Source organism: Thunnus maccoyii, chromosome 13 (assembly GCF_910596095.1).
Source record: "Thunnus maccoyii chromosome 13, fThuMac1.1, whole genome shotgun sequence".
Taxonomy (NCBI): domain Eukaryota; kingdom Metazoa; phylum Chordata; class Actinopteri; order Scombriformes; family Scombridae; genus Thunnus; species Thunnus maccoyii.
Genome location: NC_056545.1, coordinates 8,522,045 through 8,537,779, shown reverse-complemented (window position 1 = coordinate 8,537,779; position 15,735 = coordinate 8,522,045). Strand labels below are relative to the sequence as shown.

At 40.3% G+C, this 15,735-nt stretch overlaps 1 protein-coding gene and 1 long non-coding RNA gene across 9 annotated transcripts in view; one reads left to right on the top strand and one right to left on the bottom strand.

The window, feature by feature from the left end:
* si:dkeyp-23e4.3 (rho GTPase-activating protein 7) overlaps window positions 1–15,735 on the bottom strand; it is a 122,755-nt gene that overhangs the window by 1,784 nt on the left and 105,236 nt on the right. For all 8 annotated transcript variants that reach the window (XM_042431314.1, XM_042431313.1, XM_042431315.1 and 5 more), the window contains 7 exons: window positions 12,775–12,934; window positions 12,450–12,648; window positions 11,928–12,141; window positions 6,910–7,021; window positions 6,555–6,791; window positions 5,819–6,048; window positions 3,861–4,034 (listed from right to left, as the gene is read on the bottom strand). In XM_042431314.1, the coding sequence (XP_042287248.1) occupies window positions 3,861–4,034; window positions 5,819–6,048; window positions 6,555–6,791; window positions 6,910–7,021; window positions 11,928–12,141; window positions 12,450–12,648; window positions 12,775–12,934 (1,326 nt within the window). The remainder of the gene's footprint in view (window positions 1–3,860; window positions 4,035–5,818; window positions 6,049–6,554; window positions 6,792–6,909; window positions 7,022–11,927; window positions 12,142–12,449; window positions 12,649–12,774; window positions 12,935–15,735) is intronic.
* Window positions 3,909–5,517, top strand: LOC121910224. The gene is made up of 3 exons (XR_006099622.1): window positions 3,909–3,997; window positions 4,258–4,430; window positions 4,523–5,517. It is a non-coding gene; the product is annotated as an uncharacterized LOC121910224 (long non-coding RNA).

Genomic DNA, 15,735 nt, shown 5'->3' with positions numbered 1-15,735 from the left:
CACTTAAAATTAATGTCATAGCAAATAAGCTCAAGACAGCCTTCGCGGCGCAGAGACGTTTAGCTTGAGCTCTGTCATCAGCGGAAATTAAAGGCGAGAGGAAGAGAGAGACAAGAGGAAAGAGTGAAGGCATTCATCCCTCTGGGTGTTTTCACTTCTTTCGTACATGATCACTCTTGCATAGCAGGAGCACTGGCAGGCTGATAGTAGCTTGAAAATGATCTTTATGTCATTCTGAAAGCACTTAATGTTTCTCTGGATAACAGGTTGAGCTAAACGCCCTAAAATGTGAAAATGTGAACACTTGATAACAGCAGTAGTTCAGCTCGTGGCCTCCGCACGCTGTTCTTTATTTATCAGAAAATTAGAGAGAGACTCAAGGCTGTGAAAGAGTGCGACTGTGTGTCAACATGATCCTTTCAGTTCAGATGTAACCGGCCGACTAAAAGCCTGCTGAGATAATCACAATTAAAGATCAAATCTCTCTGCCTCTTTTTTCGTGTCATGAGTCTCTAATTTCACTCTCACACACTTTGATTCAGCTTTTTCATTCAGTCTTAAAGGAAATAAAAACAACTGGTGAAAAGTTAGTGAATCTAAAATTATGACTGAAGTAAAAAAATGTGAGTTTATTTGATAGATAATAAAGATACAGACAGGAAATAAAGGGAGGATGAAATGCAGCAAAGGTTCACCAGTAATAATTCAATTAATTCAAAGTTTATGTCAAAGATAGTGATCGTGGTAAACATTACACCTGCTTAGCATCAGCATGTTAGCATTGTCATTGTTAGCATGTTAGCAGTTACTCTCATGTATTCGCTTTCTGTACATTCGGGTCACAGAAGTAAAAGATTATTAACTGACAATATTTGAAAAACAAAAGTTGTTTTAAAACACTTCTGGCTGTTCTGACAGTATTTTAAAATCCTCAAAGACTCTTCTTAACATCTGGATTAAAAGATATTTCGTCCACTGCGCGATAAAAACAATTTTTCCCAAGTTCCAACTCGTACCCAGGTAGCCGGCGAGCTGCTATCTTTGTTTTGCTTCAGTCTGAATTTAGAAAAAATGGGTTTGATATATTTTTTATCACGCAGTGAACTGAATATTTTTTTGCATTCAGGTGATTTGAAAAGTCTTTGAGAATTCTGAAAATAGCGTCAGAACAGCAGAAAGTGCTTTTTAAATGAGTTTTTCAAAAACTGCTGGTTAACAATATTTTACATATACTGACGGTTACCTCTATGACACCAATGTATACTAGTGCAAGAGAGAAACTTGCACTAGTATACATTGGTGTGTACAAGTTACTGTGTTAAGCTAACTAGCAAACTTGGATACACCATCCAAATCTGTATTAATCACGGAGTAGATAAGTAGCTCAAAAGTGTAGCATAGCAATGCTAATGCTAACCATTTCATGTAAGTGAATGAAAGATGCTAAAACACTTAGCTTTGTAGTCTGGAAGGTATAGTTCAATAAAAACAGATATGTGTGGTCTAGTCTAGTCTGCTAGTTAGCTGATTCGTCAAGATAACTAGTAAACCACTGGGATAGTTGATAATAAGCTCAAAAGTTTTGAATAGAAAAGCTAATGCTAACCGTTTCATGTAAGTGAATGGAGAATGCTAAAACGATTAGCATCACACTCCGAGAGGTACAGTTAAATAAAAACACAGATTTGGGTGGTTTAACCTGTTTTGCCAGTTAGCCGATTAGTCAAGCTTTCTAACCAAGTAGGGTCCATTTGATAGATTTGGTATTTTATTCCATATCAGCAAAACGTTTTAGTGAATGAATAGAAAATAAAACGGTACTTGAGCTGAAAGTGAGCTGTCAATCAAACGTGATTTGGACACGCCCACACAGTCCTGAGAAATGCTTTGAGCAGCCAAATGAGCTGTTTTTGAGCTCAGTTTTCTAATAGTTATGAATGTTTATCTTCATTCAGATGCTTAATAAGACACTCAACTTTGATATCATATATGCATTTTTATGATTTGTTTTTTTTTTGCAGGAATGAGCTCCCATAGTTCCTCGTCTGTTACCAGCGTTTCCCTGCGTTACTCTCTGTTATATTGAGTCTATGCAGAGGAAACACTGTGCATGCTCATAACTTAATTGCCCAAATCTGCACTTACTTCCTCCCGCCGCCTGCCTCGGCTTTTGGGGAAAAAAAACAAAACCCAAAACAAACTACAGTGTAGTTTAATGACAGAGATGCAATGAGCCCGGCTCTCTGTCAGAGCGCTGCTGCCACCTGTTTTCTGTCGCACGGAGGTTCGTTTCATTTAATCAACTCAGACAAATGGAGCTGTGGGGCTCCGCTGAGAGTCAAATTGATCATGTAAGCAGCAGAAAATCTGCACCAGCTTGGTTTCAAAGGGCATGAATCATGAGAAGGAGGGCTGTTCCTCCTCCTCCTCCTCCTCCTCCTCGTCTCTCTCTCTCTCGCTCCTGTGCTCACAGGGAGGGTGTGATTGTGCTGCAGATAGATGCTGGCAGAGGTCAAAAACACGGAACAGGCTCAATTAAGATGGATAAGATGGACTAACGCTCTCTCCAGATATTTCTTTTAATAGGCTTCTCACGGCCTTAAATCCTCTCTGTTGTTCCTGGAGCTCACTCTGCCCTTGCTTACGTCTGTCTTGCCTTAAAGGACCATTACATCATTTTAATGTGAATAAAACGGATAAACTCAAAGTTGAAATCTGCCTTCAGTCTTGAATTGATTGACTGCGGTTTTTAATTCAGGAACGAACACCAGAAGAAGAGTTTCCTGACTATGATCACTTGGTCATTTTCTTTGTTTATGTCATTAAAATCGGGGGTAAAATTCAGTTTTGTTCATAAAGAAACAGCCGTTCCTATTATGATATGGTGATTGGTTTAAAGGGTAATTTCAAACAAATCAGAAAATGACTAATTCCTGGTCATATCTTGTCAAGTGAAGAGTTTTGGTTTAGATGAAGTTTGGAAATATCTGATGCAGAAACTAAACTGTTCAGTGGATCATCTTCATTAATCTCAACAACGAGCCTCATGCAAAAAAACATAAATATCTTACCCTGAACCTCTCTCAGCTGCACAAAATTGTTATGAATCAGCCATTTCAACGTGAAGCATAACCTTAAAGTAAAAACAAGAACTCGGCTGTGCTGCTGTTGGAAATCAGCAGAGTCGATATGGTCGTTTTGTCATCATAAAGCTTTGACAGAAACAAAGAAGGACCGGTTTGATAGGAAGTTAGACGCCAAAAAAAACGAGCTGCTGAAGCAAAGCGGTTCATGACATGATGTGAGGCGATTGTGGAGACGTGATAGAATATATATTATAGAGATGTTAACCTGAACATGGAGCTTCATGAGTCAGTTGTTGGAGTGTAAAAAACTACTGAACAGTTAAGTTGTCCACAAAATTGGGAGAAAAAAAAGCTCACATTATAATTCTAATGTCAAACAAGTGTGTGTTTGTTTTTCGCCACTCATGACGTTTGTTTGTACCTGAGAGAAAACTTGACTCTAATTTGTGAAAATTGGGTTTAATTGACAAGTTCTCCTAAATCACTTCAGCTGTAACAACCTCATTTTAACTCACTCAGGTCTTGATTACTGCATGTTTTAAAAAATGTATTTATGGCCTGATATTATTAGGAGTGCTGAGAAAATAGTCCCACCCCTTCTCTTTGTCTCAGTATTTCCTGTAACTCTTTAATCATTCTGTTTACTGTCTATCCTTCCTCTGCTTCCTCTCTTTCACTTTCCTCTTTGCATCCCGGCAGTTATTCAGCAGGAGTTGGTGAGTCTTTTACCTCCAACTAATCTGTAAAACATACATAACCTGCATGCATCCTCACCTGGTGTCGGTTCGACTGAGGTGCGTCAGCCGGGTCTTCCTGGCTCCTGTGGGCTCCAGCAGGTAGAGGCAGGAGTGGACGAGGGCCCTGACCCCCTCCACCGGGACCTCAGGGTGCTCTGTGGATACAGAGGACAGGTACAGCGGGCCGGAGGATGGGTCTGCCTGCCAGGTCCTGAGGAGGAGATGAGAATAATAGATGTGTAAAATAGCTGTTTTTCCTGGAGATAAATGTGTACTGTACTTACTCAGGTATTATAGCTGCTTACTGTATGCGGTTCTAATGATAATAATAATGTTTTCAATGAAAATGGCAAGAATTTTGACTCGGAAAAGAAAAAAAGGGAACTGATCACATGTGTTGGTGAGTGTGTGAGATTCTTTGTTATTTCTTTTAGATCCTACACACGCGTCATTAAGACTTCATAGTGTGCAAGAGCTTCGTTTGAACTGCAAACAGAATAAAAATGAAACGCCCTTTGATCGACACGCATCGATCGACACAAAGCATCAAAAAGAAAGGCGATAATTACTACAGTATCTGCACTGCTTTGTTAAAAAAAACACAAGCGTAAGTTTCTTTCTGATATCAGCTTGAAACAGTTTCCAGAACACTTATTTAAGATCTTTTTTTTTTTTTTGCATTTCGCCTTCATGTGACAGTTGAGACACACAGGAGGAAGGAGAGAGAAGAGGGACGACACACAATAAAGATACTCCGGTTGGATCGAGCCGGGACGTTACGTGATGAAACGTCATGATGGTGAAGAGTCACACGCCATTGTTGTTGTGTCCGTGTCAACACTCTCAAACGTTGTGTAAAAAAAAAAACAAATGACGTTTTCCAACAAGTTATGGGACTTTCTGCTAAGCAGCGCTTTGTTTTTGATTGTATCCGTAATGTTGAATGCAAAGTATTTACAAAAGGGTCTTAAAAACTGCAACATTGATCTTCTACCACAGACATTTACCAACTGCAAGTGAAGATTAAACTTCCTGTTCGACAACAACGTCACTTTTTCCTTTGTTACGCCATCATTCACATCAAATTTTACATAAAATTCACATTAATTTAAGTTTTTCACGTCTCTGGTCAATCCCAGGCTGCCCCTCTGACATTAATGTGAATTGCTCGTGTTGCGTTCAATGACTCCGTTAACTGTAAGACCACCAAGACAGGAAGATGCCCCCAAAGTATGGTGATATTTTTTTCTTTTTTTTTTTTAACTGTCAACAAATCCCATGAAAAGACCAAAACCAACAATGAATTGATCCACAACAAGTATAATATATATCTATAATCCATATCTTATTCCTGTTGTCCAAAAACTATGAAAAACACGTCATTACCATGAACACACAGCCAGAAATACTCATTAGAGCAAATGTGGATTCATCCGCCACTGAAAATAGTCCCTAAGAAATGCATTATTTCCTCCTGCTTGTTTGCTAAAAACTACAAATGAAACTATCCATTCTTCACCTGTGACTGTGATAGAAATGGTTTTTATAGGCTGAATGTGTTCAGACTAGAGTGATGCAATTGCAGCTGTTGTTACGTCTGTTTTTATAAATTAAATCAATTCTTCTTTTCCTGCAATTTCTTTGTGATTTCTTTGTATGACTGCGTGATGTAAAATTCCTGATTTTCCTTTCTCACTCACTCTTAAAGGTCGCTGACAGAAAGAGAAATATGAGAGACGTACGCAGTGTGATGTGGTCCAACTGCAAACACAGATACTGTCATGTCTCATCTGACTTCAGGGTTGGATTAAAATTTCATCAATTCCATTCAAACCTCTCTCACACACACACACAGCCTGCTTTCTCCAAGCTTAAATCAAACCGACACTTTCAGAGTATTTTCAGCTTTGACTCTTCCGTCCTTCCTGCTCAGCAGAGCTCAGCGGGTTAAGACCCAGAGGCCCATGAAGCCTGGGGCTCGCCTTGCCTCATTACCTGAGCAGCAGGTGTTCCTCGGGGGGCCGGTAGCCCAGGCCGTGGCCCTGGCCCTGGAGGAGGTAGCGGTAGATTTCTGTGGCCTTGGACAAGGTCTGAATGACAGCGGCCTGGCGCAGGCTGCCCTCCCACAGCTCCTGCTCCCTCAGCAGCCGGTGGAGCAGCTCCTTCTGGGGGGCATCCACCTCCACCGAGCCTTGCCACATCCACAGCGGGCATCCGTCGTCCATCTGCAGACAAGAGGAAGACGATTTAGTACCCGACAATGTGCCAACGGTACACACGCTGTTAAAGATCCCTGCTTTTTTGGTTTGTTCCTTCTTTTCCTATATTCTTTCCTTATTCTTCCTCCTTCTTCTTTCTTAATTTCTTCACTTTTTTCATAAATTATCTCACATTTTACAAATACCTTCCTACCAAAATCAGTCAGCACTTCTGTCTCCACAGCTTTCTTACTGTCTGGTTGTCCCACTTCCTCTCTTCATATTAATTCTTTACAGTTTGTACTAGATATATAAATCTTCATTGTATACTTTTCTGCAGTCAGTACACAATAAATTCATGTACATTCATCATCTTGTACTAAAAGGAAATGACTCAAGACTTGCGTATATGTATTATATCAAACTGTAACTGTCAAATAAACTTCACAAGGACAAGATTTGAACTTCTGTTTAGTTTTCTGAGATCTTCCTGTCTCTCTCCCTCCTTCATCTTTTTTCCTCCCTTCACTCACCTTCTTGAAGGCCAGCTCCACGTGCTCTGGAGCTGGGTGGCTCTCCCAGCCTCGACTCTTCTCCCTGGCCTCCTTCAGTAGGTGCTCGGTGCTCTGCTGCAGCTTGATCCTCCTCTCCTCCTGCTCCTCCTCGCCTCCAGTCTGACCTGGGGACACCGGGCCTCCTCCCTCCTCAGAGAGGGAGTCCTCAGTCGGGCCTGCAGCACTCAAACTCTGACCGGGCCAAAACTCTGGGAGCTGTAGAGAGGATTGTTATTTATTTTGTCTGTAGATAAGATTGGGCCTCAAAAATGTTTTCTATAATTAAAAAACTACAATCTGTTAGTCTGTTAAAGCAGCTTGTTGGTCGTTATACCTCAAAGAGTCGCTGGGCCTCGGTGATCATGTTGGCCAGGCCCTGAGTGGCGGCCAGATTCTCACTCAGGTCCCGCTGGTCCGGACGACCCAGGCTGTACTTCCTGTGTGACCTGCAGCAACAACACAGGAACAAGGTCAAGATAAATGACAAGGTCACTTTTATTTTCTCCTGTAAGAGCAAAATAATGATTGTTTTATTTGTAGAGAACTCAAGCAAGGAGAACAAAGTGTCATATTAACACAACAGAGAGATATTATTCAGAGAAATAAGTCTAGAAACAGCCAAAGGTCTAACTCAACAGGTCTAAGAGGCCTTTTAGGACAGTAGGGAGTTAAAAGTTCACTGATGTACTCTGTAAATAATGTAGGGTTAAGTCTACCTTTAGCAATTAAATCTTACTCGTTAAGACAAGGCACCTCTCTTCAATTTGAAGAGTTAAAGAAACGCCTTAATCAGTCACGTTGACCTCCATCTCCGGCTTCAAAGAACACAACAGACAACTTCTTGCTGATAAAATGAGGACATTTATTAAGAGCTACACATCTAAAGAATGCATGATGAAGAAAATAATCAAGCAAATGAATAAAAGAGAGAAATGGGTCACTGAGTTGACGATAGTGATGGAAGTACGTGATTTTGAAGTTATAAAAGAACAGAGGGACGCTAGGGGCAATCAACCTCTCTAAGATATAATAATTCCGATTCGACATCTACTCATAATCACAGCAAGGTGCACAAAAGGGAAGCCCCCTGATGTTTGTTTTATCAGTTCCTAAAGTTTTGAGCGTGGATGAGGCTCTTCCTGCCGAAACTTTTGATGAATATTAATTCCTTTATTCTCAGTTTGGGACTTTCCAAACTGAGAAGATGGCAGCTCATATTTCCTGATTCTAGTGAGTTAACTTTTGAGTTTTACGTGCAAAAATCCACATACTTCAATACGCCGCTATAATTTCAAACATAAATTGTAGGTAATAATGTGTATTGTATAAAACATTCAGCAAAACACATGGTTTGAACATTAATGTCCCCAACATCACTAAATCAGTGATCTAACATTCCTCCCTATTTGAACTATCAAAAATATAAATGTCTAATACTATAGTAAATGCACACAAGCAGCAATTAGGTGATCACACAATATATGAAATACAGAATACATTCATTCATGCATATTTCAGTGTTCGAAGATTTCGCTGTCAACAGTCAACAGATGGCAGTGTTGCCACGCGGTGCAGAATGTCTAACCTCTGGATTTTAGTAATTGATCCCTTGTTTATCGTACAGGTATCAAAGTTAGACCATTCTTCAGGAAAACATATGCTGAGTAACATTATTATTATTATTATTATTATTAACTTAATTCACATCAATTCAGACTAGGCTAAAACAGGGAATATACCAATGTTAAGTCAACTCAGAAATGCCCCCTCGGATCTATGACAGTGTCTGGAGATAAACAAAACCCAAAGTGAGTCTCTGTCCGTGTTAATGTGAAATTCTCTTGACTTGTGTTTTTCATTCACATGACCTAAGGGTCATTTAAATGTATTTTCATCCCATTGTTAATTTAGTTATCTTGTCAGCCACGGTCCCTCAGGAGATTGAAAGTATTAGTTGCTTGGTCTGGCAGACCTCCATGCTGTCACTCCCACTGGGAGAGGTGAAAAGGCCGGTCCGAAAGTCCGGAAAAACACTTACCTCCTTTTCTTAGGAATTAAAGAATGGTTTGTTCAGAAAAAAAATCAAAAACAAACAAGGCTTTCCCCCTACAGTTATTAGTAGGATTTTAAAATCCATTCCAAAACTATGGTGTTGGATTTAAGGCAGTGAGCATATTGAAACTTTACAACATGTGGAACCAACTTATAATTTTACTATGTTACAATTTCATTTAGCAGACACTTTTATCCAAAGTGACATACATTTGAGAGTTAATACAAGGAGAGAACTACGAGATTAAGTGCCATAAAGTTCAAGTCCAATAGGATGTAGGAGCCAACAGGCATTGCATAAGTCTTTTTCTCAAAGATCGAGAGGGACTCTGCGAATCTAACGGAGTTTGGTAAATCTTTCCACCAACAGGGAACTACAGAGGAGAAGAGTCTGGCTAGCGACTTATGGCCCTGTTGTGGTGGTGGTACCAGGCGCCATCATTGGCAGAGCATAGTGAGCGGGAGGGATATGAACAGCGGGGTGACATGTGGTTGAAGACCAGACATACTGCCGCGCTCTGGAGAGGTTTCAACATGCATGCGGGGAGGCCTGCCAGTAGGGAGTTGCAGTAGTCAATGAGTGATATTACGAGAGCCTGTAGCAGGAGTTGTGCTGCATGCTCAGACAGGTAGGGTCTGATCTTCCTGATGTTGTACAGGGCAAATCGACATGACTGAGCAATCGACGCCACGTGAACCTTAAAGGTTAGTTGGTCATCAATCATGACATTCAAGTTTCGGGCAGACTTTGTGGGCATGAGTTGGGTTGATTCAAGCTAGATACTGATCTGTTGTTGTACAGAGGGACTGGCTGGGATAACAAGGAACTCAGTCTTAGAGAGGTTGAGCTGGAGGTGGCGAGATATTGGCAAGGCATGACGAGATCTGTGCCAAGACTGTGCGGTCTTCCAGCGAGAACAACAGGAAGAGCGGGGTATCGTCAGCATAGTAGTGGTACAAGACACTATGGGAGCGGTTGTTTGCACCAAGTGAGGTGGTGTTTATTGGGAAGAGAAGGGGACCGAGCACTGACCCTTTAGAAGCCCCTGACCCAGACTTTTCTTTCTTTTGTTTCATTGTGAGAAGACAGGAAGGTAAGATTATCCATCTACCTTTCCCTGTATTCCTGCGAAGATGTGTGGAGGTGAATAAAATTTACATTACTTTGATAAACACTTTTGTCCAAAGCCACATACGTTTTTTTCAAATAATTGTACCACATTGTAAAGAACTTCAGTACAAAGTCAAGAGATATGTAGCACAACAAGCTAGCAAAGCTCTATAAACAGAACCACGTTCCCGCACATGCTCAGTGCCGTCTGCCTTACACAGAACTACTCTCCTGACACTGAAAACGTCATCGCTGTTATTAGTCTTTGGAGCTGTTTCTAGACAAACTAACGTAACCAAACTCTTCATAATGAAGGAGCATGTCACATGTGTGGCTCATTTACGTATTTTTAATAGTTTCCGGACAATAACGGAGACCTACAGCACAGGGGAATAAGATATATCACGCTTTGGATACACACACAATAACTTGTAAGTAGATCAATTTACCAGCCTTATCCTTTAACAAACTGAGCTACAGCTGCCCAGCTTGCAGCGTCTTCTGTTTTGTACACATAGATTTGGGCATAATAGAAAAGAAAAACACTACAGCTGCTACTCTACTATACTTTTATTTCCAATGTGTTTAACGGTTTTGGGAGCACTGACGGGAAACAGGAAAAGGATGTGAAACACATGACACGTCAGTTTCACGGTACTGATGGATGACTCTATGTGTCTGTCAGCTGAAACACTTTTTACAGGCAGCAGACAGGAATCAGCATCACTGTGTCACAATTACTGAATTTGACAGATTCAGGATACTTTGGAAAGCTTTCATGTTGCATCGCTGAGCTTTACTGGAAACTGACAGATTCACAGCAAGAGAGCAAACTGCTCTGTTGCAGCCTCCGTCATCCAAAATGACCCAAACATGTCGGAACATGTTGTTCTGTTTCTGCTTCCATCATCTGCTCTCCGCCCTGAGATAATTAAAGTGCCCTGAGATAACTTCTGTTATGATTTGGTGCCATAGAAATAAAATTGACTTGACTTAATCGGGGCAGTGGAAAGGCAGGCCTATATCTTTTGTTTATTTCTTTTTATTAATTTAAGAATAAAATAGGATTTTATTACTGTTAAGGACTGTATATGTGGGGGAAAACACCATCAATGCACCGTTTCTGTTTGATTGCCAAGCATTTGTGTTTGTTAAGAACAAATCTGTTGTGGAATTCACACCTTAAACTTTAATATCTAGTAGGTTTATTAGACTTAATTTCAGCACCATTCACTGATCAAATAGCCTAGTTTAATGCCTCTCCCGGTCTCCCGGTGACAAGATTATATTACATTAATTACATTTATAGGAGCCTAATGTTTATTTTGTTATCAACAGGAGATTTGTGAAAAATTATGTAGAAGCTTTGATGTAAACTATGAAAGTCAAAACTTTCATCAGGAGGCCAAATATGTTTGCTGCAGGGCCGGATTTGGCCCTTTGCTGTAAGAGTTTACTTTTATCCAGGAAGCCATTACTGCAGCAATTGAAACAACTCACACAGAATGGACTCCACACCTAACAGCAGAGGTCTTATGTAACTTCTGTCAGGAGTTATGTAACTGTGGGCCAGACACCACACATCCTCTACCCGTGAGACGTTCTGTGCTGAAATAAAATTTGATTTTCTGTGATTTACATACTGTTATAATGTTGGATTTTAAAGAAGTTTCAAAACTTGAGATGAATGTATGTAAAACGCTGCCTTCAAGTCAAAAACCAGAGCTTCAACCTGCTCTAAACGCTTAGTTTGCAAAGTTACCTCTACTTCCTGCTTGTGATGATGTCAGAATGTTTGCACATGCCCACAAACAGCCGTCTGTAACCTTTGTTGCTAAGGTCGTTGCTAAGGTTGTTGCTAAGGTTTTTCCATGTGTTGTTTACGTTGTCCACTCTCATATTTCGGATCGAATTCAGGCTCCAACACATACAAATGAATAAATGAAGCTGACCAATCAGAACAGAGTAGGCTCATGAGGAGGCGGGGCCTTAAAGAGACAGGAGCTAAAACAGCCTGTTTCAGACAGAGGCTGAACTGAGGGGCTGCATAAAGGACCAGTAGAAGATAAATGAGGAGTTTTTAACTGTAAATCATGCAAAGATATTCCAGTAGAGCCCCAGAATATAAATATAGAGCTGGAAATGTACATATGTCCTCTTTAGAGACAGTGTGTGTGGTCTCAGCTCACCTGGGTGCGTTGGCGTCTCTCTTCAGGGTGTTGAGGTGGAAAAGCGACGGCGCCAGGCAGACGGCGATGTTGGTGGGAGTCATCTGGTTCTCGTCCACGCAGGCCACCACGTCCCGCAGGAAGAAGAGCAGCGTTCGCAGCGCCTCCCTGTTCTCGTCAGGAAGCAGCAAGATAGCAGCCTGAGCCGCGACCAGCTGCTGATCTTTGGGAAAATCTGCAGACAAGAAGCTTACCGGTTTATATTTTGATTGTGCAGTGGGGAATCTATGGTTTTGAACTTGGACAAGATAATAAAGCCAACTAAACGTTCACTGTGATGGATTATCTTTAACCAGCAACATTTAAGTCTCTGTGAGTTCATTTTCATGATACTGAAATTAAATGAAACGTTAAAATACTTATATTTATGTTTCTAGATACCTTACAGAGGACATTTATCCAGGCTGGATATAAAATGTTATATGTTGTCAGTATAAAACAGCTGGTTTGTCTGGTCACATGATAACAGTAGTAACTTCTCACATTGGTAAATGTGGAGGAAGGACTCGCAGAGTTTGCAGGTGAAGACGGGTTCGGGCAGGTCTCTGAAGTACTGCTTCACCATGTCGGCCACGTCGAAAGCAGACTGACCGTCGTACGAGATGCCGCCTGGGTCACACTCCACCAGCTCACGGAGGTACTGGATACGAGACTTCACCCCCGACTTCCGGAAAAGACCCACCTGAGAGAGGACACAAAGGAAAGAGCAATTGATACTACAACTGTTACTTTCTCAAAATGATTTTAGAAGATGTTTTACATGTTTCTAAAATCGCTGTAGGCCTCTTGTGGTCTTTAGCTCCTTTACCTGGTCCAAACACTCGGTCTTCAGGTAGACCAGGGCTCTGAGGATGCTGGGAGGAAGCGGCTCGCCCGTCTGCTGGACGCTGTGGAGCAGAGGAACCCCGAAAACCCTACGGGCTTTCACCTCCGTCACCTTGGTCTTCCTCAGCGGTTTAGGAACAGTCCTGCAGGCGACAGACAGAGGAAGGATTTTTAGGAAGCAATCAGACAGCTTAGACTAGTCTGAACATGGTGGCGCTGAGGGAAAATCAAAAATTTTTTTTTTTTGCAAACATCCTGGGAGTTTGTAATCTCAACCAGTCAAGTGTAAAAAAAAAAAAAAAAAGCTCAACTTGGCTGCGGATGTATTTGTTTCCTTTTGAAGGAAGAGCCAAATACACATTTTTTGATTACATAAGTCTCTGGTGATCTCTGAAATGTGTGCGACATTCAAATCAGCTCTGCAGGAAAAAAAACATGCAGGCGTGGAGAAACCGTGGATGGTGATCAGAGAGAGACTGGACTTTTTTGATGGACTGTTTCTTTATGTTTCTGAACTGATATCAGTGATCTTTTAACTGTTAATACCAGAAACTTCTTTTTACTCTTCCTCTTGGAAACTTTCACATTCAAGGGGACACAAAAAACTTGAGTGTTTTATTGGAAAAACACTGCTCCAGTACTTTTTAGCCTCTAATTCTGAATACTGTAGGCCTGAGTGCACTCTGGATAAAACCACACTCTTGTGTTAATGATGTTTTTTTTTTAAAATAAAAGAGGAATCCAAAGCACTTCAATCTATAATGAAACCTCTATTCACTTGGCTCATCTTCCTAAAAGTTATAAAAAGCCCTGTAGCTTTCACCACAGCACAGAAGGGAAAAAACGGTATCGCGCCTGCATTCTGAATACTTTCCAGCTCTCTTTTCATCCCGCCGGTATTTCCTCCATAAACTATCTAACAGCGGCTCTCGGAAAACAAACTATTATAAGTTATTTTGAGAAGAGTGCCTCAGAGTATCAGCTGTTCCGATCAACGGGTAATTGCTGTATTTTTAAATCATCAAGTACATCTTTTTGGCATCATTCAAATGACAAGACTTGAACTAACAGTTGAAGCCTGAAGAGATGTTGAGCCTGACAGCGCTGTAGTAGGAACGTGTATATTTTATCATTCATATATGCATGTGTCAAACCTTTACATATAACTCACTGTTGAGCTGCGTCGATTAAACTACTTTGGATTCAACAACACACAGAAACAAGTAATGATTTTTCCTCTAATTCCTCTACTCTGCCACCACAGCACTCAATTTCTTTTCCAAGGTCTTTTTTTGATCCACATACTTACATGTAAACATCCTGTAAACAAACCTGGTTAAGTCTCTACGTGGTCAAAGAAATCATCAGGTTTTCCAGCTAATATCCAGCTGTGTTAGTTTGTCTTAAAGCAAATGTTCAACATTTTGGAAAATGCTGGCTGTAGCCTTAAATTATATATTATATAAACCAGATATGAGAGTCGCATCAAATCACAATCAATTAATTGTTTTGAGTCATTTTTTTGAAGAAAAACTGTCCAATTACAGCTCCCGTCACCTGGACTAAGTACATTTACTCAACTACTGTACTAAAGTACAAGTTTAAGCTACTTGTACTCTACTTGAGTATTTCCATGTGACGCTACTTTTAAATATTGTACTTTCTACTCCACTACATTTATTTGACAGCTTTAGTTACTTTTCAGATGAAGATTTGACACAATGGATAATATAACAAGCTTTTAAAATACAACACATTGTTAAAGATGAAACCAGTGGTTTCCAACCTTTTTGTCTTTTGACGTCTTACAAAAAGCAGTGTGTAGTCGGGGTCACATTTCACATGTCTATGAGTTGTTAACAGCTTCACCAAATAGTGATTTTTCCCTCTAAACTTCTCACATGCTTTCATTTCAATAAATGTTCAAATGATCCAATATTTCAGCAAAAATCAAAGATTAGAGAAAAAGTCCAAAAACTGGAAACAGATTTGTGTATCAGAACTTTGTTTTTTCTTCTTTCCTCTCCCATTAATCATCTCACCACCCCTCAGATTTATCTGCTGACCCTTTGGAGGGGCCCAACCCCTAGGTTGGGAACCAGTGGACTAAACTAGCTAACTGTATATAAAGTAGTGTAAACTAGCTCCACCTCCAGCAGCTACAACAGTAACATGCTGCTCTAACACTGATGCTTCACTATTAATAATCTAATGATGTCATATATAATAATATATCAGTCAGAGGGACCAAACCACTACTTTTACTGCAATACTTTAACTACATCAAGCTCATAATACTTATGTACTTTTACTGCAGTAGGATTGTTCTTGCAGGACTTTTACTTGTAACGGAGTATTTTTACATTGTTGTATTGGTATTTTTACTTAATTAAAGCCCAAACTAGCCTGAAAACTCCTTTTACTCCTAAAACAAAGTTTTATGACTCGCCTGAACATTTTTTAGGGACGAATAAAAGAGATCAATGTGTCTAAATTGTACTATTGTCACATAATCCAGTTTGCTGTTAAGGAACATGATGTTCACATAACATCTGTTCACCAACTGTTTACTTAATATTTTCTTATTTTTTCTCTTAGAGATCATGATTTCTGGTCAGTTTCCCTCTTTTCTGTTATTTATTACCCTTTTAACTCCTAAAATGGAGCCGTCTGAAATGTAAACACAACACATGTGAAACTACAGGAAGCCTCGCTGAAGCTATTTCAAACTACAGAGCGTGTGTTTGTCTGAAAATGAAAGACGAATATCTATGGAGAGTATTTTCAGGAAGGTTTTCTGAATCAGAATCACTCCCGGGAATCGCTCTGAATGTTAAAGTAGACTTCTCCTCGGACACAGTGTGACGTCGCTGTTTTACGACACTCAGAGCCACAAAGTAAAAACTATGACGACGTGTTGCGGTTCTCTTACACAGATACTGTA